Source organism: Pongo abelii, chromosome 10 (assembly GCF_028885655.2).
Source record: "Pongo abelii isolate AG06213 chromosome 10, NHGRI_mPonAbe1-v2.0_pri, whole genome shotgun sequence".
Lineage (NCBI taxonomy): Eukaryota > Metazoa > Chordata > Mammalia > Primates > Hominidae > Pongo > Pongo abelii.
This window is the reverse complement of record NC_071995.2, coordinates 47,423,519-47,448,140: the sequence shown is the minus strand read 5'-3', so window position 1 is coordinate 47,448,140 and position 24,622 is coordinate 47,423,519. Positions and strand designations below refer to the sequence as shown.

Genomic DNA, 24,622 nt, shown 5'->3' with positions numbered 1-24,622 from the left:
CTCACTCATTCTCTTGTACCTTATTCAGTCACCAAACAGTGGTGAACAAAATAAAATGATTCCTGGGCTGTCTTTCAAATAGCCTATATTAGAGTGGCTTGCCAAGGGGTTAGGGTGCTTTGCTGTGTCTTAATTAATTGGGAGGTGTTTCATAAGTAATTTGCTACTAACAATTAAAGTCTGGTACTTTTGTGAATTTTTGCCTAAAAATTTTTTTCTAAAAAAATTTAAGCAGTTATCTTCATGCTAATGTTCTTCTCATTCACTTGTATGCTGATATGGGCAAGAGGGTCACAGTTATAGCATCTACATAGGTTGTGGGTGGCTCAGGATTTGCCCATGGGAATGGATGTTGTAGGCATGTTGCCCGTCTCTCAGGTTATGGGGGAAAAGCAAACTGAAACCCATCTCTCAGGTTATGGGGGGAAAGCAAACTGAAAAAAATTGCTGCTTTAACCTGGTGGGTTTTCAAATTTTTTGACCCATCTCATGTTCCCATCACATTTTATGGTATGACGTATGTATATGACATATTTGTGTATATACATAAAATAGAAAAGAAACTAAAGCTTCACAAAACATTATTTATACTCCCTACTTGCAATTAATTCTGGTGTCTTCTATCCTATTTTAATCTACTCTTTTTATTTAAAATAGAGTTAATTTTGACTCATTAAATTGATTCTACCACCAGTGGTTTGGAAAACATTGCTCAACCAAACACGAAGGGGAGGCTGGAGGACTGTTCCATCTTTCCAAGCCTGCCTTATCAGCGATGGAGTGTCAGGGTGAAGTCTGAGGGCCCAGTAGTGGAAAGGTGTGGGCAGTCTAGTCTTTCTCTTTTCCAGATGAGGGGAGGTTTCAGCCTTGTTGACTCAGGTTCTCTCCTCAGAGCTCCATGAACTTGCCTCCAGACAAGGCCCGGCTCCTGCGGCAGTATGACAATGAGAAGAAATGGGATCTGATCTGTGACCAGGTATGGGGTTTGGGAAAGAGGAGGGAGGTGGGGAGTTGTGTCTTGGGCTGGCTAAGGCTGTGGGGCCAAAGGCATTGAGTGCAGCTCTGGGTTCCTTGAGGAACCCTGGCCTAAGCTTGGCCTCATCTCTGTTCACTTTCTTTTTCAAGAGGATTCTCATAACAGACAGAGCTGGCAGGCCAAGTTCCCCTCTAGCTCCCACAAAGAGCTGTCTTGATTTCTTCCAATGGGCAATAGTATAAGGGGGTTTGTGTAGATCAGGGGTATAGGATTGGCTGTGCAGGTTCAGGGCTATGCCTGGCAGGGTGCTCAAAGGACCTCTCACTCTGTCTTAGCCCTGGCAAGTAGCAGGGTCTTTCTCATTATCTCAGGGCCTCTAGGAATGAGAAGCCCCAGACTCTAGTCTTTTGTTCCCAAATCTCAGAAGAGTCAAGGTCTGGAAACTCCCTGCATGAACAATGTTGAAAGCTGGAAGAGAATAGAAATCATTACTTTGCTCAGAGTTGAGAGTCTTCTAACACATATGACCTGGCTCTTTCCCTTGCATGCATTTGAAGATCATGAGTCACGAGTCTGTGAACTGAGACAGGCCTGTATGCAGGGCTGGGAGAGTTGGCTTTTACCTTTTTACATCTTGGTAGAGATGGAAGTATCTGGCAGTGTGGGTAGCGTGTTTACCCAGCACTTTGCCATGTACAATTTTATTATTTCTTTTCAGGCTCTGGGTGAAATAATAATAGGTAACATTTATTGAGTGCTTGTTATGGGCCAAGTACTCAACACACCGAAGTATCTCATTTAATTATAACAGAACCCTCTGAGGAAGACAGTGTTGGCATTTTATAGATGAAGAACCCAAGGCTCAGTAACTTGCCTAATGCTAGTAGGTGATGAAGCCAGGGCTGAGCTCAGGCAAGCAGATGCCAAGTCTGTGTTAACTGTTCTGTTCCACTGCCTCCCCAGGTCATGCTGCTTGACATAAGCTAGGAGTATGCTTCAGAGATCTTAGTCCAAGTCCCTTCTCCACCAAAGGTCCATATCCTTGTGTTCTGCATTAAGAGGAGTTGGTTAGCACCTGCGTGGGGTTTGGAGAACAGTAACCCTTTGATATTGAGGTTCTTTAATTGATCTCTCAGTCTTTCCTAGGTCAGATAATTTCAGCTGTTTCTTACACCTTTCGTTTTTTTCTTCGATTTGTTTTTAGGTCCTATTCTCTAACATTATATCATTCTCCTGGACACTTTTCAGCCCCTCCACCCACCAGCTCTTCAGTTATCTTGGTGGTGGCAGCTCTAATAGGACCAGAATGCTAAGGGGTACTCCCTGAGTTTCTTATTGGGTCAGATGAAGGGGTTGGGCTAAAGTAGGGCATGGTCCCAGGTCCTATGTAGAAGGGAATCGAGGGATGACCTTGCTGAATGCAGCCTTCAGTATTTGAGGTTGCTTTGGATTGTTGGAGTCTGGGCAAGGAGCAGTGTTTGCAGCCCTGAGCTGTGTCAGCTCAGCAAAACCATTCCAGTCCCAACTGCAGAGTTCATTGCTGAGAAAGCTGGATTCTACAAGGCCAAGTTCCTCTCCCCTTGGCCTTCCTAACCCATATCCATTAGTTGGCCGGGCAGTGAACAGCATTTCCCAATCATATCTTTTTGTAATTTTTTTTCTTAGAGAGGGATCACACTCTGTTGCCCAGGCTGGAGTGCAATGGCATGATCATATCTTACTGTAGCCTCAAACTCCTGGGCTCAAGGGATCCTCCCACCTCAGCCTAAGTAGCCAGGGCTACAGGCATGTGGTAGCCACCATGCCTGGCTAATTTTTTAAAGTTTTTTTGTAGAGACAGAGTCTTTCTATGTTATCCAGACTATTCTCAAACTCCTGGCCTCAAGCAGTCCTCCTGCCTCGGCCTCCCAAGCCCAATCAATGTTATCTTTGAGTGCTGTTCACAACTCCATAATCCCCAACATCTTTGCAGCAAGCAGCACACTTTTAAAATACTTTTTGACATAGAAAAACATTTTAGGCTCAGGGAGCACTAATTAGAGGCAGAGGAGATGGCAACAGGTGGGAATACCTGGGGATAAGTCAAGGAAGGGAACCTCAAGTTCAGGTGATGTCTAGAGCCAGGTGACAACTTGGAGAGGCTGAGTCCCCCTCACACTGAACACTAGGAGTGCTCTTCTTCCTCAGTGCCCTCCTCAGGTCTCTGGTTGCCTTTGTGGATACGCATATGCATGTTTCCCTTACAGGAACGATTCCAGGTGAAGAATCCTCCCCACACTTACATTCAGAAACTCCAGAGCTTCTTGGACCCCAGTGTAACTCGGAAGGTGAAGTATGAGGCAGAGAGTCCCCGTCTTGCCACCCTTTATAGTCCTGTGGGGTTTGGGGGCAAACCCTTTGACTTGGATATTGGACATCTGTTTCTGAGCATTGGGAGTTGGATTTCAGGGTTCTGTGGCCAGGGGCCTGGAATGGCTGGCCAGTAATGGAGGGAAAGTCTATAACTGCCCTCTTGTATTCCCCTCCTTTTCTACCCTTTTTACAGAAGTTCAGGAGGAGGGTGCAGGAGTCAACCAAAGTACTAAGGGAGCTGGAGATCTCTCTTCGCACCAACCACATTGGGTGAGTTGGATTGGCCGTATAGCCTCTTCACCTGGTCCCACGCTGTTGGCTGGGCACACAGGGTCTGGTGTCCTCTGAGGATGGTGTTCCTGTTCATCTTCCCTGCCATGGGGCAGAGTTGCCCCTTGAATGGCTTCTGGCTCCCCAGAGCTTTGGACTGGTTCTTTACTGGCTTTTCCACCCCCTCAGCTCTGCCAGCTGCTGACTAGATGTTTCTGGCAAGCTTGAGGCCTCTCCTGGGGTCCTCTGCCTGTGGCTTTGAGTGGAAGACATTCCTACAGCAGTTGAGACTGGAGTCTGCCTGTGGCCTGGTGCTGGGCCAAGCGAGGCCCAGAGAAGGCTGAGGGTGGGGGGAACATACTGTATTGGGTAGCTGAGACCTAGTTCCCATTCGGTGACTATTTGGACTTTTTGGTGCCTGGAACATTATTTGCTTGTTTGGGAAAAGATAATCTTAGTTCATGAGCAGAAGAAGCTTCCTTAAGCACCAGGAAAGATGTAAGGCAGTGGGGGCAGGAGCTGAATGTTTTCTATATTCACAGACCCTCGTACCCCCAACCCATTGATAGGGCCCTTAGGAACTGTGTGAGTCTTTTTTTTTTTTTCCAGTCCCTGAGTGGGAAACCAGGAATTGCTGAACAAGCAAAGAGCTAATGTGTAAGGTACAGTGAAAGAGGGTATTGGCCTCAGTGTTACGAAACTGTAATCAGCAAAGGTATATGCAAAAGTATATGAGAGAGAGAGAGAGAGAAAGTGTGTATATGTGTGCGTATGTGTGCTTATGCAAAAGGACAGTGAGGGACACGTGATGTACAACTGCAGGCAGGGGTATAGACCTGATGGGAGGGCCTGGCACAAATGTCCAGTGCTTATGAGTGAGCAGTGGAGGCCCGGGTGGGGGTGGGGTGCCCAGGCTTCCTGACAGTGGGGTAGAGACAGCCAAATGACATCATCAGCCTTTCCCCTCCTGTCGTAGCAGCAGCCCTCATCTGCCCCCAGGGCAAGCCTTCCCAGGGTTCTTTAGAGGGAGGGGACACCTGTGTGTAGCCAGCTGTAGCAGCAATCACAAGGGAAACAGCACAGGAAAGAACAGGAAAGGGATGGTTCCTGGCCTCAGTAACTGTGCTCTGGTGGCCGAGTATGGCTTCTGTACCTCATCTGTGAATCAGACATTGAAAGTCAAGCCACTGAGAAAGGTGTTGCCAAGCCTCTTCCTTTGTTTGGTCAGTCCTTCACTGACTTCACTGACTGAAGGGCAAAGTGGCAGGGGCTGCTTAGTTACCCCTGTGTGTGAGGGCAAGAAGGACACCGATGGCAACCCTGAGTGCTACCTGCCACCCTGAGCCCCCTACCACTCCGCATTCCTCCATAGGTCCCTTCTGTCCCTCTCAGCCCTTCTGTCTTCTCTTTGTTTTTAAGACAGGGTCTTGCTCTATTGCCCAGGATGAAGTACAGTGACATGATCATGACTCACTGCAGCCTCAACTTCCAGGGCTCAAGTGATCCTCCTATCCCAGCCTCCCAAGTAGCTGGGAGCACAGGCACACACCCATGCCTGGCCATTTAATTTAATTTATTTATTTATATTTTGAGATAGAGTCTAGCTCTGTCGCCCAGGCACCATCTCAGCTCACTGCAACCTCTGCCTCCCAGGCTCAAGCCATTCTGCCTCTGTCCGAATAGCTGGGACTACAGGCGTGTACCACCACGCCCAGCTAATTTTTGTATTTTTGGTAGAGACGAGGTTTCACCATGTTGGTCAGGCTGGTCTCAAACTCATGGGCTCAAGTGATCTGCCTGTCTTGGCCTTTCAAAATGCTGGGATTACAGACGTGAGCCACCGTGCCTGGCCTGCCTGGCCATTTAAAAAAAAAATTTAGTAGAGACAGAGTTTAGCCTTGTTGCCTAGGCTGGTCTTGAACTCCTAGGCTCAAGTGATCCTCCTTGAGGATACCAAAGTGGGTACAAGAAAACAAGTACCCAGCCTTGTTTTCTTAAGTCTTGCTGTACTCATCTGAGGATAGGGGTGTGCTTTTATTGGGAGAAGGCCACAGAGCAGTTTATGACAGTCCCTGCTGCCTGCCCCCTCTACCTGGTGCCTGCCCCTCTGGCTGCTGGCCAGGAGCTAGGTCCAAAGCAGCATGGTTCCCAGGCCTGGGGCCTCTTGGCAGTTGGCACACAAGTTAGAGGTCCTGGACCTGGTCCTTTGTTCCCAGGGAATAGCTCAGTGCCTGGCATTTTAGGCATGCCTGCCATCTGAACTGCGGCTTCTCTGGGTAGAGTTATGTGGAAGGACCAGGATCCTTCCTGGATTTCTGGGCAGGAAGAGTTTGTCAGATTGTGGGTGCTTCAAGGTGGTAGGAACCCAGGGCAAGGTGGGGAGAGGAGGATCCTGCTTTGGTCACAGCCTGATCAGCCCCAGGGCTTGCAGAAGTTGGGTGTGCAGGAGCAGGAGATGGGAACTCAGGTTCTGGAGAGGGATAGGCTGGGAAGCGGGATTCCAGAGCCTCTCCAGCTCCTCTTTCCCTGGTTTGTATTGGTTTCTGTGCCTTGCCTAAGAAACACTTTAACCTCTCCTCAAAGTGTCAAGATCCCGAAATAGCAGTATAGACTCAGACAGGAAATGAGAAGGGGGTGGGGAGCTGGAGAGCAGACAGACAGGAAACGGGAGGCCTGTTGGCCCCCAGAGAGGAAGCTAACTTCAGGCAGCTCCGGTGTCAGTCAGCTTCAGCCAGAGCCTGCTGCCAAATCTCAGCTGGGCCTGGTGTTGTAGCTCCAGAGTCTCTCTGTAGCTTGGGGTGTGGCTAGCCAACATGGCGCTGGTTTTCCAGCTGTTGGGGAGAAGCAGCCCCTCAGGGCAGTTTGGGCAGAGCTTTCCTATAAAGACCCCCAGAAATTCTGAAGGAGTAGAGCACTCTAGATTAGGGTTTCATCCTGAGCGTTTTATGTTTCTGCTATGGAATGAACCTGTCATATAACAGTTCCCTAGATTTGCCCTTGACTTTCATTCCAGGAATATCTCAGCCCAAAAGGACTGAAAGCAGAAGGGAAAATAATGCCCTGGGATATGGTCCTTAGGTGCTTTGTTGTCTACCTTCCTGGCTGAGGGGGGCCCACGTACTCAGGTTGACTCTGAGTGGTCATAGACATCCTGGAGTTCTTGAGTTCCTGATCATCCCCCATGCTTTTTCTGGTTCTGCCAAACTCAACATGACTAAATACAGAACTCCTATACATCTCTGTTTGCTCACCGCTTTCCAAAACTCCTCTCCTTAAACTTGGTAGAGAGTGCTTTGCCCCAGGATGCCTCTGTTCCAGAGCTCTCCTTGACCCTTCCTGCTGGGGTCTTGACTAAGGCTTCAGTCAAGTTGGAGACTTGCTGGCTTTGGTCAAGCACAACTCTGCATACGGGCCTGTAGTAAATGCTCTTGATGCTTCCTAAATTCTTCCAACAAACAGTGAGGAAGGACATGTGGAGGGATGCAGAAAATAATTGAGCCAGGGTCTGGCCCTTAAGGAGGGAGTACCTGAAAGCTTGTTTGTCTAAAGCATCTTCACGATAAAGCAAGTGGCATTAGAAGGGCCTGAACTTTCCCCATCCCTGACTTCCCTGCCTAGGGGAAGTCCATGACCGTGGATGGATCTGTCATGGGTTTTGATCTTCAGAATTTTCTTAGCCTGGTGCTGGGTTCCAGGAGGAGGAGGTGTTGGGTCAGAGGCATGTCACCCTCCTCATCCTTGACCCACTTTAGCAGACCCCTTCCACTGTGTTTCCTTTATCTGCAGGTGGGTGCGGGAATTTCTGAATGATGAAAACAAAGGCCTGGATGTACTGGTGGATTACCTGTCCTTTGCCCAGTGTTCTGTCATGTGAGTACCACCCCGGGGCTAAGGTTAGGGACCAGTTCCATTCTACTTTGATAAGGAAGGGTGAGAATTCAACAATGAAGATGGAAATGGGAATCCTGGACAGGAGGGAATAGCCCAAGCAGTGGTGTGGAAGTAGGCAGGCAAGCCCAGAGATGTCTGGGGATCAGTGAAGAATGGCACTTGGCTGGAGTAGAAGATAAGATGCATTTTGGAGAACAGGAGAGAGAGATGGAAAGGGAGCTTGGAATCAGAACCCAAGGCATCCAAATGCCAAGCTGTGAGCAATCCAGGGAAGTGTCCTGGCTTCTGGTAGAGATGCCTTGGTGGGATCCATTCATCTTTGCAGAGTTGAGTCTTCCAGAAGCAACTTTAGGTTTCCAGATGTGAGAAGGTTACTCCAGCTCATTGTTGAAGAACCCAGGAACAGTGAGCATGACCTTTTGACCTGGATAGAAAAATGAAGTATTCAGGAGTCTTTTTCTAGCAGACAGGGGGGATTGGAGGCAGCCAGAAGTGAGTTAGCACAGAAAAGGTGGCCTGGTATAGTGGAAGGATTGAGAGCTCTTGAGTCAGACAAAGCTGGGTTTGGGTTTCAGTTCTGTTATTTACTGTCTGTGTGACTTCAAAGCAAGTTTGTATCTTCTTCTATGAAAGGAGATCCACATTCTAGGGTTGTTGTGAAAATTAGATGGTAACGTGTGTTAAAGCACTTAGTATTGTTTGGAACATACTGGGTCTGTATTGTGGTATCAGATCTATTGTTAATTTCATTATTATTATTTAAAGTGGCATAACCTACCACGATTACCTGAATATATGGAATTACATAATAAACATAATGACCAACACATTTAGACTTACACCTAAGACAGGTCAGCCTTAGGGAGACCAATCTTCTGAGTTTGCCCATAACTTTCCCTAGTTTTCCCCAGCATCCCAGGAAACTCCTCCATCCTAGGACTTAGCCCTGACATTTTTTTGAGACAGGGTCTTGCTCAGCTGCCCGGGCTGGAGTGCAGTGGTGCGATCTTGGCTCACTGCAGGCTTGACTTCCTGGGCTCAAGCAGTCTTCCTGCCTCAGTCCTGCCTCAGCCTTGCTGAGCAGCTGGGACCACAGGTGTATACCACCACGCTTAGCTAACTTTTTGTGTGTTTTTAATAGGGACGGGGTTTCACCATGCTGCCCAGGCTGGCCTTGAACTCCTGGGCTCAAGCGATCCACCCTGCCTTGGCCTTCCAAAGTGCTGGGATTGCAGGTGTGAGCCACTGCTCCCAACCAGCTTCCACTTTTCTAACTACTGTCCTTGCCCCCTTGGCCATTCTCCTTTGCCCAGCAGGTCTTCAGTGTCATCTCCTTAGGAATTTGATGCTTCTTCTATGTTCGGCGCCTCTCACCTTTTCCAGGTTATCCTGTTAAAACCAAGAGTGGCCCACTTTGCATTCTTGTCTCAGCAGAAGTCATACCTCGTGTGATTCTCTTATCTCTTAAAAAAAATTCTTTTTATAGAAAGAAATGAAAAACATTTGGTGAAATAATTTTTCTTAAAAAATTCAGAGCTTTTATAGTAAAAAATATAGCTCGTTTTTCCAAATAAACCTATCTCTCTTACTTGAAAAGCAAACAAATTCCAGCCGCCCTAAACCCAAGAGTACCCTGGAACCTCAGTATTGTAGTGTCCATGGCAGTACCTTTGACTCTGCTTTTAAAAAAGAAGGACTTTGTGTGGGGGAGAGAGTGTGTGTTTTAGGACGATTGAGAGGGAAAGGGTGAGGCTAAATAGAGTTGGAGTGAAGATAATTGTTTATAAACTGCATATACCAGTACAAGAGGATACAGTGTTACTGATGGAATCAGCAAGCTGTTTCCCTGTCAGGAGGTTCCTCTGATGTCTACTTGAGAGCCCCATTAAACACCTCCTGATCATGAGGACACTAAAGCCTGCTCCCACTTCCTTTGGAACATTCTGACATCTGTAAATATCCCTTCCTATTCCAGAAAGCCTCAACCTCTGTGCCTTTGACCCCATATCTGAGCAGAATGCTTCTTGGGGGAGAAGAACCTGTAAGAGATGCTCCCTTAGTCTTTAATGACCTACATGGAGGAAGAGGACAAGAAGGAGGAGAGGGACTGTTTCTCAGAGGGGTATATCCTGAAGTGAGGATGATAAGAGAGGAGTCCCTGTGAGTTTGTGATCTTGGCCATCTTCCTTGTCCTGGCCACATTGACAAACTGCTGACGGTTGGCTGGGCGCAGTGGCTCCCACATGTAATCCCAGAGCTTTGGGAGGCCAAGATGAGAGATTGCTTGAGCCCAGGAGTTTTAAGACCAGCCTGGGTAACACAGCAAGACTCCATCTCTACAAGAAAATTTTAAAAAATTAGCCAGGCATGGTGGCATGCACCTGTAGTCCCAGCTACTCGGGAGGCTGAGGCTGGAGGATTGCTTAAGCCCAGGAGTTACAGGTTACAGTGAGCCATGACTGTGCCGCTGTATTCCAGCATGGGCCACAGAGTGAGACCCTGTCTCTTAAAAAAATAGTAATAATTGCTGATAGTGGAAGACTTCTGTTCCAGGAGCAGAAAGTGACAAACCATTCAACTCCTGTAGAGGCTATACTACAGGACCCTGGTCCACAATCTCAACTTGTAATTTCTTCCCCCAGGGAAACTGAAGCCCAGGGAGCCTGTATACCTGAAAAACCTAAGAACCTCAAGTAGCCAGAACCATAGAGAACCTGGTCATTAAAACCCAGTACTAAGATGGGACAGTGGTGCTCCTCCAAACAATAAAGGACTGTCCCACTCTGGGTTTGCCAGAACCCCCTTTCCCTTCCATTCAGTCCTGCCATCCAGAATCAACTGGACTCCTTCAAAGCACTGAAAGGCCCTTTGGTTGCTGGCATTTGCCAACTAGCAAGACCTGAAGTTGGCCCATTCCCCACCATTCCCTCTATGGGGCAGATTCTTCATGGGGAGCCATAGCCTCCTGGAGATGTCCCATCTAAGCTGGGAGTGCAGAAAGACTGCCAGCTCCCGAGTGGCCCATGGGGAGGACACTCCTTCTGGAATTTCCTGGCCGGTGGGGAGCAGAGGAGTTGGCCTCCATCAGCTTCCCATCTCCTTAGACTCCCCTCCTGGTTGCTGCCTGTGCTTCTTCTGCCGCTGTTCTGTGTTAGTGGCTCTTCCAGCTAGGATCAGGTCTCTGCTGCCCAATTCTGCTTTCTCTCCTTGCTACCCCTGCTGCTTGTTGCCCTAGAGGCCTGAAGGGTGGGGGTGGGCTCACGGGGGGCCTTGGCACTGAATTTCTCCTGTGTATGTGCCTGTGTGTGCGCATGTGTGTCCTTTCATGCTCCAGGTTTGACTTTGAGGGTCTGGAGAGTGGTGACGATGGTGCATTTGACAAACTCCGGTCCTGGAGCAGGTCAATCGAGGACCTGCAGCCACCCAGCGCCCTGTCGGCCCCCTTCACCAACAGCCTCGCTCGCTCTGCGCGCCAGTCTGTGCTCCGGTATGTGTGCTCTTGCTCTGCCCGCCTGCCTCCCACCCTACCCTTCAGTGCAGGTCTCGGGTTCAGCGGTGAGTGCTCATGCTTCTCCCTCCACTCTTGCTTCCAGGCTCAGCTCTCTTGCCCTCTGCCTGCCAGTCTGTCTCTGGTCTGTCCTCTCTGTCTCCTTGACTCTGCCCAGCAGTCTGTCCTGGGTAAGTACATGGTCTCAGCTGCACTCACCCCACATGGGGTTCCAGCTCTCCCCATTCCTCACCCCTCTCTGGAGGAGCCCTTCATTCCTCTCACTCTACCATTCCTCCTGGGTCTCTTGAGCAGGGCACATCTCATACAGGTCCATGGCCTTCACTGGGTGATCTAGCTCCTACTCTCATTCTGTTTCCCTCTAGTTCTTCACTCTGCCCCTTTAGCTGCTTGGAGACCAGCTCCCACCCAACCTGGCTGCCCCTCGCATTCCCTTCACCTCTTCCTTCAGGCCTTTCTCTCTGAGGCTGCCACATGCTCATTTGTCTGCGGTGTCTTAAGAGCCGCCCTGCCTGGAGGTAGGCAGATGGACTGGATGACTTCTCAGAGCCCCTTCCTACTCTGGGAGGCTTTCCTTTGGGTCCGATGGCCCTTTCCTTGGTTTCTGTCTCTCTTGTGGCCATGCTTTCCTCCTAGTCTCCTTTGGGTTGTGTCCCTTGGACACTGTTGATTATTCTTGTCATGTATGAGCAGATACTGTATGTGTCTCCTCTCTTTTCCCTGAAACATCACTGAGAGGGTGGAGGGGTGGTGCAAAGCCAGACATAGCCCTGTGGCCCAACTGAAGCCTTTAGGGGTCAGCTCTGCCTTTTCTGTGATACAGAAGTGGGATGGGAGCCATGACGCTCTTGTCCCACAGATTGTGCAGAAGGTGCAGCAACTGGAAGTGGGTGGAGGGAATGCTCAAATGACTGTGTCTCTGGAGCCATCTCAGGGACTAGGAAGGCCTACACTACTACTATCTGTATTTTGAAGGATCTTTAGGGTTGGGGCACTTGTTATAAAGCCAGGATCCTGAGTAGTTGCTGACAAAGGCCTGTTTAACGAGGTGAAAACAGGCTGACCACCCTGCCTCCTGCAGCCTGTCCCTCTTGGCTATTGGTACGAGGTGCTATTCCCTATTTTTTGCCACTGCTAAGGGGCAGCCTGCTGTCTGGGTGATGGTGAGTGCCCATAGATGCTTCACTGGCAGCCTCAGCTCCCACCTGACTGCCTGGCCCATCTCCCCAGGTATAGCACTCTCCCTGGGCGCAGGGCCCTGAAGAACTCCCGCCTAGTGAGCCAGAAGGATGATGTCCACGTCTGTATCCTTTGTCTCAGAGCCATCATGAACTATCAGGTAAGGGGGAAGCACTAGCCGTAGGTGCTCTACCTCTTCTGCCTCATCTGCAAAACCAGGAGAGCTAGGAGGGCACCAGCTTATAAAAGACAGGTTTGCTGGTGGGCCTATGGTCAAGGAGATTGGCTGGGCTCTCCCTTCCCCACCGTCAATGTCCCCTCCTGTCCTCTCCCTTGCAGTACGGATTCAACCTGGTCATGTCCCACCCCCATGCTGTCAATGAGATTGCACTTAGCCTCAATAACAAGAATCCAAGGTGAGTTCCTTCCCTCCCCTTTCCTCCCCACTCTGTCCAGGGCTCTGGAGATCTGTACGCCATGTATTCCTGACAAGTTCTGCCTGGCCTTGGAGTCCTGTCAGAGCCTTGGTTTGGCCCCCTCACCTCTGCTGGAGGAGAAGTGTCCCTGGCTCTCCTCTGGTCTACACAGCTTAGTAAGGGAGCAAGCCCTCTTTCTCCCACCCTCTCTCCTCACCACTGAGGCTTTCTCCACTCTCCAAAAGGACTTACCCAATCAGGGAAGTGAGCTGTGTAGTTGTCAGGATGGGGAGTTAGGGTGTTAATCTTCCTTCTTCACCCCTTAGGACCAAAGCCCTTGTCTTAGAGCTTCTGGCAGCTGTGTGTTTGGTGCGAGGAGGTCACGAAATCATCCTTGCTGCCTTTGACAATTTCAAAGAGGTCAGTCTTTTGGCTTCACGTGTGTGTGTGTGTGTGTGTGTGTGTGTTTGCGGGGGAGAAGGCAGGGAGCTAGGTAGGTAAGCACCATTTCCTGTGATCTGCAATGATTTTTAACATCCCAGTGCTTGGCTAAGCAGCCTCTCTCCTGAACTCCCACTATTTTTAAAACCAGAACTTTAGTCTTACTAGATCTTCAGGCCAGGAAACCTCCTGATTGGCCAGCTAAAGATACCCTCAGCTAGCTGAGGGCTGTAGTCCAGTGGTCCTAGTTGGGCCCTGCATCCAAATCACCTAAGGAGCTTGTTAAAAGTACAGATCCCTGTGCTCTAGTTCAGACCCATTGGAGGCCTGAGTATATGTACTTAAGTGACTCCCCAGATGGGAGTCTGATGCGGTGAACCCATTGGTAGAACCCAAAGCACATGTGTTTTGAAATGGGAGGAGAAGGTAAGCAAGGATGTCTCCTGGTTTGTTGGCTGTTACTGGTGAGGGGAGAAGGAACTCCTGTGTGGAATTTCCCCCAGCCCCTGGGCCTGCCTCTGAAACCCCTATCTACTTGAACATAGGATTCTTCGACATCCAGCCACAGCTGGTGGTCCCACCCCTTCCTCTTCTTTGGACCTCTTCCCTAGCATCCATTGTTCAAGCCAGGAAATGGCTCTTCCTCCTTGAAGCCCAGAGGCTCAGAGGAGCCTCTAGACCCCTCTCAGAGAGGGCTTTCCTGTACACTGGCCCTTCCCCTGCATCCCCACTAGGACTGCAGCCTCCTGTCTCAGCCATGGCCTTCCTCCCTTCCTCCTCCTTTCTCTCCTTCCTTTAGTAACTTGGCAGCATCAGACCCCTATGTTTCTTCTTGGCCTATCCCCAGAGGCACCTAAAGCCCAGCTTAAGGGCACAGGCTTTACTGAATTCCCTCAGCAATGTGGTGGGGGACCACAGACCCAGAGCCAGATTGCAGGTCCCAGTTTTCTTTATTTTCTTTTTTGAGATGGAGTCTCACTCTGTGGCCAGGCTGGAGTGCAGTGGCACAATCTCAGCTCACTGCAACTTCCACCTCCCAGGTTCAAGCGATTCTTCTGCCTCTGCCTCCCAAGTAGCTGGGACTACAGGCATGTGCCACCACGCCCGGCTAATTTTTGTATTTTGAGTAGAGATGGGGTTTCACCATGTTACCCAGGCTGTTCTTGAACTCCTAACCTCAGGTGATCTGCCCATCTCGGCCTCCCAAAGTGCTGGGATTATAGGTGTGAGCCACCGCGCCCGGCCCCAGGTTTTCTTTTATAGTGTCCAGAATGGCCTATTTCATATATAGAGTTGTGGTTAAGCTTGGTCTGAACCAGTCCTTTGCCATGATGTTCCTAGGAGCCAGAGCACAGGGGCTTGGGTTCTACATGGAGCAGATCCTTTCACTGAGAAAGTTTGCTCATTCAGGTATGCAAGGAGCTGCACCGCTTTGAGAAGCTGATGGAATATTTCCGGAATGAGGACAGCAATATTGACTTCATGGTGAGGAACTGGGCCTGGGTCCAGCACATACCCACCAGGGCTGTGTGTTCCTTGACAACAGGGGTGAGGCCAACAGCGTATCTTGATATTCCATGTAGAGCCCAGAATGATTCTAGTCAGCAAATGCTTCTTGTCCACCTGCCTACCCCAGAGAGCTCTTAGAAACTTCAGGACATCATTTCTGTATATCAGATCTACCTCCTTTTCCTCTTTTCTGTGGCCTTTTTGTCCTTGAATTGGATCCTTTTTGAGCTGCCCTCCCTTTCCTAAGCTCTTCCTCTAGCTTCTCTTCCCCTCAGTGCAGGGTCTTCGGCTAGGTAAGGTTGTCTCGAGGAATACCTGCTGATGTACAAAGGAAATCAGATAGCTGTATCTTCACTTACATCTGTTTTTCATGTAATTTACTTGTCTTTATACACTGAATATTAAATGACATTTTTTAAATTAAAATACTCTTATTGCCCCCATAAAGACATAACTCTTTAATTGACTCCCTGTAATTATCCACATGATGATGATATTCTAACAGCTGCCTATCCTCCTGGTCTCTTGGCTCTTCTCTGCCCTTCCTGTTGCTGCTTCTCTGGGCCTCCTTTTCTTCAGGTGGCCTGCATGCAGTTCATCAACATCGTGGTGCACTCGGTGGAAGACATGAACTTCCGAGTCCACCTGCAGTATGAGTTTACCAAGCTGGGGCTAGAGGAGTTCCTGCAGGTGAGCTGGTTGGGGTCCTTGTAAGGTGAAGTGCTTTGGGATCAGTTTAGCCGTATCACAAATGATTTTTCTTTTATAAGTGCCTAATCCTTGATGCTTCTGGGACCTTGCCTGTCTTCTGTAGCCTGGGACTCAGGACCTCTGCAGATAACTCCCCAGTCAGGCAGCTCCATGGGGCAAGAATCTGACATGGCCTGCAGCAGGAACTCTTTGGGAAGTGGTGGCGAAGGGGGATGAGGACCAAGACTTTCTCAGAAAGTTCCCCTGATAGATCTGCCTGCTCCTACAACTACTCCTACTCTCTGCTCTTCCCCCAGAAGTCAAGGCACACAGAGAGCGAGAAGCTGCAGGTGCAGATTCAGGCATATCTGGACAACGTGTTTGATGTCGGGGGTTTGTTGGAGGACGCTGAGACCAAGAATGTAGCCCTGGAGAAGGTGGAGGAGTTGGAGGAGCATGTGTCCCATGTAGGTGGTCTTCCTTTGCCTGCCAGAGCCACTGTTGATGGAAGCTGAAGTTACCAGGAATCCTGAGCTGACCCATTTGCCTCCAGATTGAGTCCCAGGGAGGCTTTAGAACCCACCAGGGCTCTCAAGAGCATACTCAGGCCTGAGCCACTGGATCATCCACCAGTTGGAACACACACCGACCTCCAGGGCTAGGCATGAGGTGGCACTGGTCTTGAGACAGTCAGAATGTGGCCTTTGTCTTGTATCTGTTACTGGAATATAAGGGAACCACCTGACTAAGCTGCCTTTGTGGCCTTGTGTTGAGGGATCGGACTCAGGTCTTGACTAGGGTTCAGGCTGTGCTGAGTGCCCAGGCTTTAGGGCCAGCACAGAACCTGCCCTTCCTGTTGTGCAGCTCACAGAGAAGCTTCTGGACCTAGAAAATGAAAACATGATGCGGGTGGCAGAGCTAGAGAAGCAGCTACTGCAGCGGGAGAAGGAACTAGAGAGCATCAAGGTACAAGTACTCTGGGGAAGGCAGTCCCTGACTAATCCTGGGCTCCAGGGCCTTGGGGTTCTGCTTTTTTTCCTTGAATCATATCAAGTTCTCTAGGATTTAGATCTTGATTCACCCTTGAGGTACTCAGGTGTGGGTGGGCTGATGATTTCACCCCATTTTTTTAGTTGGAGAGGAAAGGTGGGGCCAATGTGAGCCAGACACACACATAAGAGGGTGGGAACAGCTGGGGCACCCGCGAGCATTCTGGAGTTCCAACCCAGGCCTCCTCCTACCAGCCCATCCCATTGATTTTTCTCCCCTCTACCCCCATGTTCCTCCCCCAGGCATGTTTAATGAGCAGGGGCAGAGTGACCAAGTGCTCTGTGTATTAGGATGTCCACCAGGTATCCTAAATTGGCAGGGCAGGTGCTCTTCATATTTCATTCTCTTCTGTATTTTCTCCTGACTTTTTGTTCATTATAAAGTCATACCCCCATCCTACTTTCTCTTTCAGAAGAATATATGCTGGCTCTGTTGAGCTCAATATGTATCTGCCCAGCTTCTGCTGAGCATTGTATTGGGAGGTATGGAGGATACAGAGATGGTTAAGACAGGGTCTTGTTTATAGGGGGCTTCCAATTGAGCCATTATACAAGGCCAAGTGAAATTAAAGAAAAATGAAGCCCAAAGGGTTATGGAGAGAGCAGCTATGTCAGACCGGTGGTAGACTAAGGAGAGTTTCACAGGGGCAACCTTTTTTCCTGGGCTTTGAGGGGCCCATGCAGTGAGAATTGGCTGGAGCAGAGAGGACACTTTAGGGTGCCAGCGGAGGGAGGCAGCTTCTGCTTGCCTCTTTTGTTTTGCTGCCTTCCAGCTTCCCCATTCCCCCACCTGGGTTTCTGCCACTCTGAGCCTCTGAGTACCCTCACAGAGACCCTAGTTAAGAGAACCCTGGGTAGGAATTCTCACTCTTAGGGGCAATGACTATGCCTTCAGCCCACTTTTCCCTTAATGGTGCTGTCTGCCTGCCAGGAGACATATGAGAACACAAGCCACCAGGTGCACACCCTGCGGAGGCTCATTAAAGAGAAGGAGGAGGCCTTCCAGCGTCGATGCCATTTGGAGCCAAATGTCCGGGGCCTGGAGTCTGTGGACAGTGAGGCCCTGGCCAGAGTAGGCCCTGCAGAGCTGAGTGAGGGCATGCCACCCTCCGACCTGGACCTTCTGGCTCCAGCCCCACCCCCTGAGGAGGTCCTGCCTCTTCCTCCACCACCAGCTCCGCCCTTGCCCCCTCCACCTCCCCCATTACCAGGTAACCACGACCCCTGGGAGCCAACAGGGGCAGGCTCTTTGTGGGGACCAAAACTGTAGTCAGCAGTGTCTTCCTCAGGGAGAAACTGGGAAAATGGCATCATCTGAGGACTGGGGGGAATATAAAATCAGGTGAGGGAGGGCTGGAATCTGAGGCAAGCTCAAGTTATCAGCACAGGGATGCCCAAAGGCAGATGTGGACCTGTTTTAAGGATCGTAAAGATGTTGCTCCCAATTCCTTTGAAGACAGCCAAGAGAGGCTTAGACTGTAGCCACAGAAACTGGGTCAGAGACCAGCAACAACTGCCCTGTCAGAGTTAGATTTCTGGGAGCAGCTTGAGCAGAGTTCATATAGGCTCCTTCTCTGAGAGTTTTTTTTTTTTTTTAACTCTCAGAGAAGGTGGGACAGGCAGAGGGAAGAGAAGCCTATGAAGAGTCTCTTGACACCTGGGTCACTGTGTCATTTCTTCTTCCCTCAGACAAGTGTCCCCCAGCCCCACCTCTCCCTGGTGCTGGACCCTCTGTGGTGTTGACAGTGGGCCTGTCAGGTGAGTATCCCCAGGGCTCTGGGCAGGGCTGGTGGGACCAGGGGTGTGTGTCCTTGGCCCCTGTGTCACTGATCCTCCTTCCAAATTAGCCATTCGAATTAAGAAACCTATCAAGACCAAGTTCCGGCTGCCTGTCTTCAACTGGACAGCACTGAAACCCAACCAGATCAGTGGCACTGTCTTCAGCGAACTTGATGATGAGAAGATCTTGGAGGTAACAGGGCCTGGGGTCCAGAGGGGTAAGGTTGAGGGCTAGGGACCTGGTTGCCTTTTGAGGAGATTCTGGTCTTAGAAAAGCCATCAGACAGGGTGAGGCCAGGCTTAGCTCCACGAACCCTTCATTCTTGAGTGTTATGTATATTTCTAGTTGTGTCAACACTTTGTGTTTGTATTCAAGAAATATTCCAGAGTGACAGAGCTCTGGGCCAATGCTGGGTGGGCTGTCAGGAGGTCCTCCACTAGTATGAGGCTACAGCGTTTTCCTTGCTCATCTATTCTTGCCAGGACCTGGATCTTGATAAGTTTGAAGAATTATTCAAGACAAAAGCGCAGGGCCCTGCCCTTGACCTCATCTGCTCCAAAAACAAGACAGCGCAAAAAGCTGCCAGCAAGGTGACTCTGTTGGAAGCCAATCGTGCCAAGAACCTGGCCATCACCCTACGCAAGGCTGGCCGCTCGGCTGAGGAGATCTGCAGGGCCATTCATACGTGAGGCTCCCACTGACCTGGCTCTGGTCCCTAGTCTGTTGGCAACCCAGTTCTCCACCCAGGAGCCTGGGTTTCCCTAGATTCCAGGTCATCTGACAGAACTCCCTCACATCCCCCTAGTCATCCACCGGCTTGGCTAGAATTTACTGCATCTGTGCTGGCAGTTCAGCCCAGACCTTCACCCAAGGAGCTCTCAGTCTATTGGGAACAGTGCAGTAACACTGAGTGATACCACCAGGATGGTAGAAGTATACAGGCAGCTTTGGGAGAATAGGGAGGTTCATGTAGCTGAGCTTGGTGATGAATGAGGGAAGCCTTCCCAGAGGAGGTAATGTCTCAACTGGGACCTGAAGAAAAGATATGAGTTAGTCCAGTTCAGGGCCTGGAGGGAGAAGCATAGTGCCTTGGGTACTAAAAATTGAATCTGGCTTTAGTGTAGGGAGAGGAGCAGGAGAAGGTAGAGAGTTGGGCAGAAGTCTTACAGGCTGGGCCTCGTAAGCCATGCTCAGGTGTTTGGACTTCACCCTAGGTACAGTGGTAGTACATCAAAGGGCTTATTAAACAGGAGCATGGAATGTTCCCCCAGGATCATTGCTGGTGCTGTGACAGATGATGCAATGGGTCCTTTGCCTTTGGCTGTGTTCCATGTACAGTCCCCTGTCCAGTTCTTCTAGGAGCTTAGAGAATAAAAGAGATGAGGGAAAACATGGAGAGATGTGAGAACTGAGGTGGTCCCTCCCTCCTCCACAGGTTTGACTTGCAGACACTACCTGTGGACTTCGTGGAGTGCCTGATGCGCTTCCTGCCCACAGAGGCTGAGGTAAAGCTGCTGCGGCAATATGAGCGTGAGCGGCAGCCCCTGGAGGAGTTGGCAGCTGAGGACCGCTTCATGCTGCTCTTCAGCAAGGTGGAACGGCTGACCCAGCGAATGGCTGGCATGGCCTTCCTGGGGAACTTCCAGGATAACCTGCAGATGCTCACACCGGTACAGCCCCCACCCAACTCATGGTTCTGGACAGCTGTCCCTCCAGCCTCCATCTGCTAGTCACCTCCCCTGCCCTACCAGTCCTTCCGACCCCTCCCTGTCTTTACCCCATCTCAGCCTGGGGTTACTTCAGTGTTCATATTGTCCTACAGCAACTCAATGCCATCATTGCGGCGTCCGCTTCCGTCAAGTCTTCACAGAAGCTGAAGCAGATGTTGGAGGTGGGAAGAGGTTGTGGACAGGGGTGCTGGGGGTTCTCAGTTCCTAGGTGGGGGCCTGGGGCTATACAGAGAGGAAGAAGGAGCCTTCAGGACCTGAGCCTGACCTGCCTCCCACACATTCTTTGGACAGATCATACTTGCACTGGGGAACTACATGAACAGCAGCAAGCGGGGAGCTGTGTATGGCTTCAAGCTCCAGAGCCTGGATCTGGTAAGATGGTGAGGGCAGCGTGGGCCAGGAAGCCTGGGGGGGGCAGCAGTTGTGGAGCCAGAGTGCTTAGCTTTTATGCACTGCCCTCACCCCCTCTCGTAGCTGTTGGATACCAAGTCCACTGACCGGAAGATGACACTGCTTCATTTCATCGCCTTGACAGTGAAGGAGAAATACCCAGACCTGGCTAACTTCTGGCATGAGCTGCACTTTGTTGAGAAGGCTGCAGCAGGTAAGGAGAGCCTGGCTGGGTGGGCCTGCCCTCACATCCAGCCCAGGACAATCCCAGGAAGCTATGAGGAGAGAGAACACTTGGGTCCATTTGTTTCTGGCTTTTGTTATCTTCTTTCTGACCACTTCAAAGCTTTCCGCTGGAGCCTTAAGCAGGGGCCACTCCAGAGGGAGCCTTCCTCTAGGCGCCAGGCCTGGCCCAGCCCAGCCCTTCCCAGCTAGGTACAGTAGGAGCAGGAACAAGAAGGGAAGCAGTCACTCTACTCCCAACTCCCTCAAGCTGGCCCCAGAGGTCTTGTGTTTGTGTATGATGTATGTGAAGTGCTTAGAAAAAAAATCATAAAGCTCTCTATAGACATGAGGTAGCTGTTATTTCTGCCCCACCCATGAACGCTAGGGCAGGCCTGAGGCAGTTTCATTTTGGAGACCAGCAGTCTCTGTGGCTTGCCTGCCTTTGCTACTGTGTTCTTTGGGGTCACAAGCTCAGTTTCCATTCCATTCCCTACCCCTGTGAGGGATCAGCTAGCTTGGTGTGTACTTCCTTATGTCCATACAGGTATGTGAACCTGAGTGAGCCCATGCTGAGGGGGAGGGCCAGAGTTTGATATAGCTCTGGGCTGGGAGGTGGGCATGCGAGGCCCACGGCATTCCTCAGCCAGGCTTTTGGTGACCAGTGTCCCTGGAGAACGTGCTGCTGGACGTGAAGGAGCTGGGCCGGGGCATGGAGCTGATTCGGCGTGAGTGCAGCATCCATGACAACAGCGTCCTCCGGAACTTCCTCAGTACCAATGAAGGCAAACTAGACAAGCTCCAGCGGGACGCCAAGACGGCTGAGGCAAGCACGGGATGCAGGTGGTGGGAGCAACCAGGGCCAAGGCACGAGGCCCCTCTAGGTGGCCCTAGTTCTATTTTTTTTTTTTTTTTAATCAAGCAGCTGGCTGGCTACATGTAGGGGAGAGAGCGCTTTGGGAGTGGCAGGCAGCTGCCTCTGGAGATTCATACTCGGGAGCTTTGGGAGCCCCAGGTTCTCTCCAGCTCACAGGGGCCTGGGTGCTTGGTTTTCCTCCCTTTGGCCCTGGGCTCTGCTTTCTGCAGGCCTCTCATCCATGGTGTGGGAGCTGGGCTGATCCTTCTTGCCAGGGTGACCCATTCTGCCCACCCCTTCCCCAGGAGGCCTACAATGCAGTTGTGCGCTACTTTGGCGAGAGTCCCAAGACTACACCTCCTTCTGTATTCTTCCCAGTATTTGTCCGATTCATTCGTTCTTACAAGGTAAGCTGCAGAGAGCTTTTTAAGAAGTTTGGTTGAGAGAAAACTGGCTGGAGGAGAGAAGCCTGGGCTTAAAGTGTGGGCCTTTTCCGACTCCTCCTCCGAGTCCTGGGAAGGGAGCGATGCAAGCTGGTGACAGGCCTCTTAGCTGTGAACTGGTGGGCAGGGTGGGGCCCAGGACCTTCCTGTCATTGTTTGGGGCAGGAAGTGCCCCTCCAGAGGGTGGCCACGTGGAGTTAGCGGGTCCCACTGCCACCCACTCTCCACCTCAGTGTCAGCCCCTCCCCTCACAGCCTATGAGCCTCACCCCCCACCCCCCATCTTCTATGGCTCTTAGGAAGCAGAACAAGAGAATGAAGCCCGCAAGAAGCAGGAGGAGGTAATGCGGGAGAAGCAGCTGGCTCAGGAAGCCAAGAAACTGGATGCCAAGGTGGGTGGGACCAAGAGCTGGGGCCTGGAGGACGACAAGGCAAAAGAGTGGGGGCTGGGGGTCAGAAGGTAGTGGAGATGAAAACTTGGAGTGGACAGACCACCCAGAGGGCCAGTGGGCTGGCATCCAGAGGGATGGAGGGAGGGCCTTTGGGGATTCCTAGCAGTGCACAAGCAGTGGCATCCTCAGACTGCACCTTGGGGCAGGAACCAGTCCCACATTAGGTTAGTGATGACTTCCTTCCCCCTCCACATTCTTGGCCCTAGACCCCATCCCAGCGGAACAAGTGGCAACAGCAGGAGTTAATAGCAGAGTTGAGGCGGCGCCAGGCCAAGGAACACCGGCCTGTTTATGAGGGGAAGGATGGTACCATCGAGGACATCATCACAGGTGGGGCCCTTTTCACTCCCTGGGGCCTGGCCATTGCACCCAGCTCCCAAAGCTCAACCTAACCCCTTTGGGCTCTCCTCCCACCCCACCCCCCATGAGGCCTGACCACTGTGTCTCTCTCCTGGGCCACAGTGCTGAAGAGTGTCCCTTTCACGGCCCGTACTGCTAAGCGGGGCTCACGCTTCTTCTGTGATGCAGCCTACCATGATGAGTCAAACTGTTAGCCCCCAAGGCTGGGGCCCGACAGGTACTGGGCACCGCAGCTGCCCCCTCTGCATGCCCGTCTCCCAGGATTCCTGCTGGAGACCACAGGCACCTCCTTTCCTGCATGACTTGCAATCACCCTCTGGCAGCCTCCCAGCAATGGGGACACATACTTCTTGCATGCCCCATGCTCTGAGAAGCATGGCATATCCCCTGCATGTGTCCTTAGGGAAGTGGTCTCTCTCCCACTAATGCTGTCCTGGCTTCTACTAAGACCCAGAGGGTAGGGAGTTGCCAGGCCAGTGTTGAGGACAGGCCAGAGCGGGCAGGACCACGCCTACAGTTCTGATCTTTGAGGCTGAGGTTGAGGGTCCATTCCCAGGCCTAAGGAACCTTTCCCCACGGTTCTCTTCTCATAAGAGCTCTGGTAGTAGCTTCTGATCAGGAGGTATCAGATGTCCCTTGATCTGTTTCCTGACGTCCAGTCAGCCTAGGGTCTTTTCCTAGTTTCTGGCTCTTTCTGAATGCATCTACCTTGTTTCTCTCCACTGCCCAGTGGCCTCTAGTCACCCCAACCTGATCCTCTGAAATGCAAAGCCCAGCAATCTCCCCAACTGGGTACCCCTCAAGCCTTATCTAAGCCTCCTGTTTATCTGCCTCACCGCTGGCTCCTCCCTGGCCCTACCTGTGGGGCTGCTCTTGAGGGCACTGTCCTGGCTCAGCTTCCCATCCTGTTCACAGGTCTCTCTCTTCCCCCACAGGCCTCCACTGCCAGCCTATGGTTGTTCGCCACCAAGCCAGGAGTGCTGCGCCGCCCAGTGGTCCCCCTCGGGCTCCAGGCCCCCACTGAGACTCTCTCGGAGGCAGAAGCACTTCAGCCCTCAGAGTCCTACAAGTCCAACCAGTGGACCTGGAATTGGCCAAGGGCCCAGGAGAGGGCTGTGTTGCTCTCTCAACCATGTCCGCCCCAGCTCTTGAGGCTGGATCTTTCTACTTGTGCCACTATGGGCACTAGGTCTGTAGGTCCCTGGTGCTTCCAGTACTGCACTTTGCCCCCCAAGGTCTTTGACATCATTTCCTGAAGGGTCACCAAGGGTCAGCTCAGGGCTAGGAAAAACCATTTCCAGCCTTAGCCTCAACAGGGCACATAGATATCTCTCCCACTAGAGCCCAGAGGGATGAGAGGAGAGAGCAACTGTCCTTTCTTTTTTTTTCCCCTTCCTTTTTGCAGGCCCTTGGTCAGCTCTGGTCTAGACGTATCTAGGCTTAGGGAGCCCTGGGACCCTGCCAGTCTCAGTTCATCTCTTACCGGGAGCAAGGCCCTCTGAAGCATGGGCCGTGCCAGCTGTGCCCTAGTGATAAGGGTAAGAGGAGAGATGTCAGGCTCACTGCCCTTATTTCTCTGCCCATTTCATTCTAGGCTCACACTGTCCTTGTCAAGGTGGGCAGAAGAGCAGAGGTTTTCTCTGCACCAACCACTCTGCAGATGGCTGGAGAAAGGGTGTGCCAACTCTTCACCTTCTTTCCTCAGCTGTTTTTTGTTTTGTTTTGTTTTTGTTTTTTTGGCAGGGGACAAGGAACATGGTGGTCTTGGCTGACTATTTGCTTACCTTCCTGTTTCTCGTCTGCCCCTGGAAGGGAATGTGGGGGCCCACTTTTTTGTACATGTACCATTTCCCTTTCCTCTTGTACATAAACCTCAGACTCTCCCCCTCTCAACAAAGGCTTGATGCACCAGGCCTGACTTTGTCTCCTCTTTCTGAGCTTAGGGGGCTAGGGTGGCCATTTAGTCTGACCTGGGCTATGGGGATAGAAAAGAAATCTTTGGGGCACTGCATCTATTTTGGAGGAGATGAGATCAGAACTCTGGGGAAAGGAGAACCGGCTGGGTGGGCTCTAGCCACACAAAGGGAAGCAGGCCTGCCATGAGACACT

The 24,622-nt window shown here is 51.1% G+C and overlaps 1 protein-coding gene across 5 annotated transcripts in view; it reads left to right on the top strand.

The window, feature by feature from the left end:
* The window catches only part of FMNL3 (formin like 3), a 62,568-nt gene extending 38,142 nt beyond the window's left edge, over positions 1-24,426 (top strand). The window contains exons 2-27 of one of the 5 annotated variants that reach the window (XM_009247690.4): positions 893-976; positions 3,223-3,303; positions 3,522-3,598; positions 7,385-7,468; positions 10,824-10,976; positions 12,228-12,336; positions 12,516-12,592; positions 12,919-13,012; positions 14,444-14,518; positions 15,122-15,232; positions 15,553-15,699; positions 16,097-16,198; positions 17,213-17,492; positions 17,971-18,039; positions 18,129-18,253; positions 18,544-18,746; positions 19,497-19,731; positions 19,884-19,952; positions 20,083-20,163; positions 20,266-20,395; positions 21,069-21,229; positions 21,565-21,666; positions 22,001-22,093; positions 22,360-22,483; positions 22,616-22,730; positions 23,449-24,426. In XM_009247690.4, the coding sequence (XP_009245965.1) occupies positions 893-976; positions 3,223-3,303; positions 3,522-3,598; positions 7,385-7,468; positions 10,824-10,976; positions 12,228-12,336; positions 12,516-12,592; positions 12,919-13,012; positions 14,444-14,518; positions 15,122-15,232; positions 15,553-15,699; positions 16,097-16,198; positions 17,213-17,492; positions 17,971-18,039; positions 18,129-18,253; positions 18,544-18,746; positions 19,497-19,731; positions 19,884-19,952; positions 20,083-20,163; positions 20,266-20,395; positions 21,069-21,229; positions 21,565-21,666; positions 22,001-22,093; positions 22,360-22,483; positions 22,616-22,707 (2,958 nt within the window). In that variant the 3' untranslated portion in view covers positions 22,708-22,730; positions 23,449-24,426. Of the gene's footprint in view, positions 1-892; positions 977-3,222; positions 3,304-3,521; positions 3,599-7,384; positions 7,469-10,823; positions 10,977-12,227; positions 12,337-12,515; positions 12,593-12,918; positions 13,013-14,443; positions 14,519-15,121; positions 15,233-15,549; positions 15,700-16,096; positions 16,199-17,212; positions 17,493-17,970; positions 18,040-18,128; positions 18,254-18,543; positions 18,747-19,496; positions 19,732-19,883; positions 19,953-20,082; positions 20,164-20,265; positions 20,396-21,068; positions 21,230-21,564; positions 21,667-22,000; positions 22,094-22,359; positions 22,484-22,615; positions 22,731-23,448 lie in introns of all 5 variants that reach the window. The other 4 variants (XM_009247689.4, XM_024257124.2, XM_002823195.6 and 1 more) reach the window with 4 other exon arrangements.
* Positions 24,427-24,622: the final 196 nt, after the last annotated feature.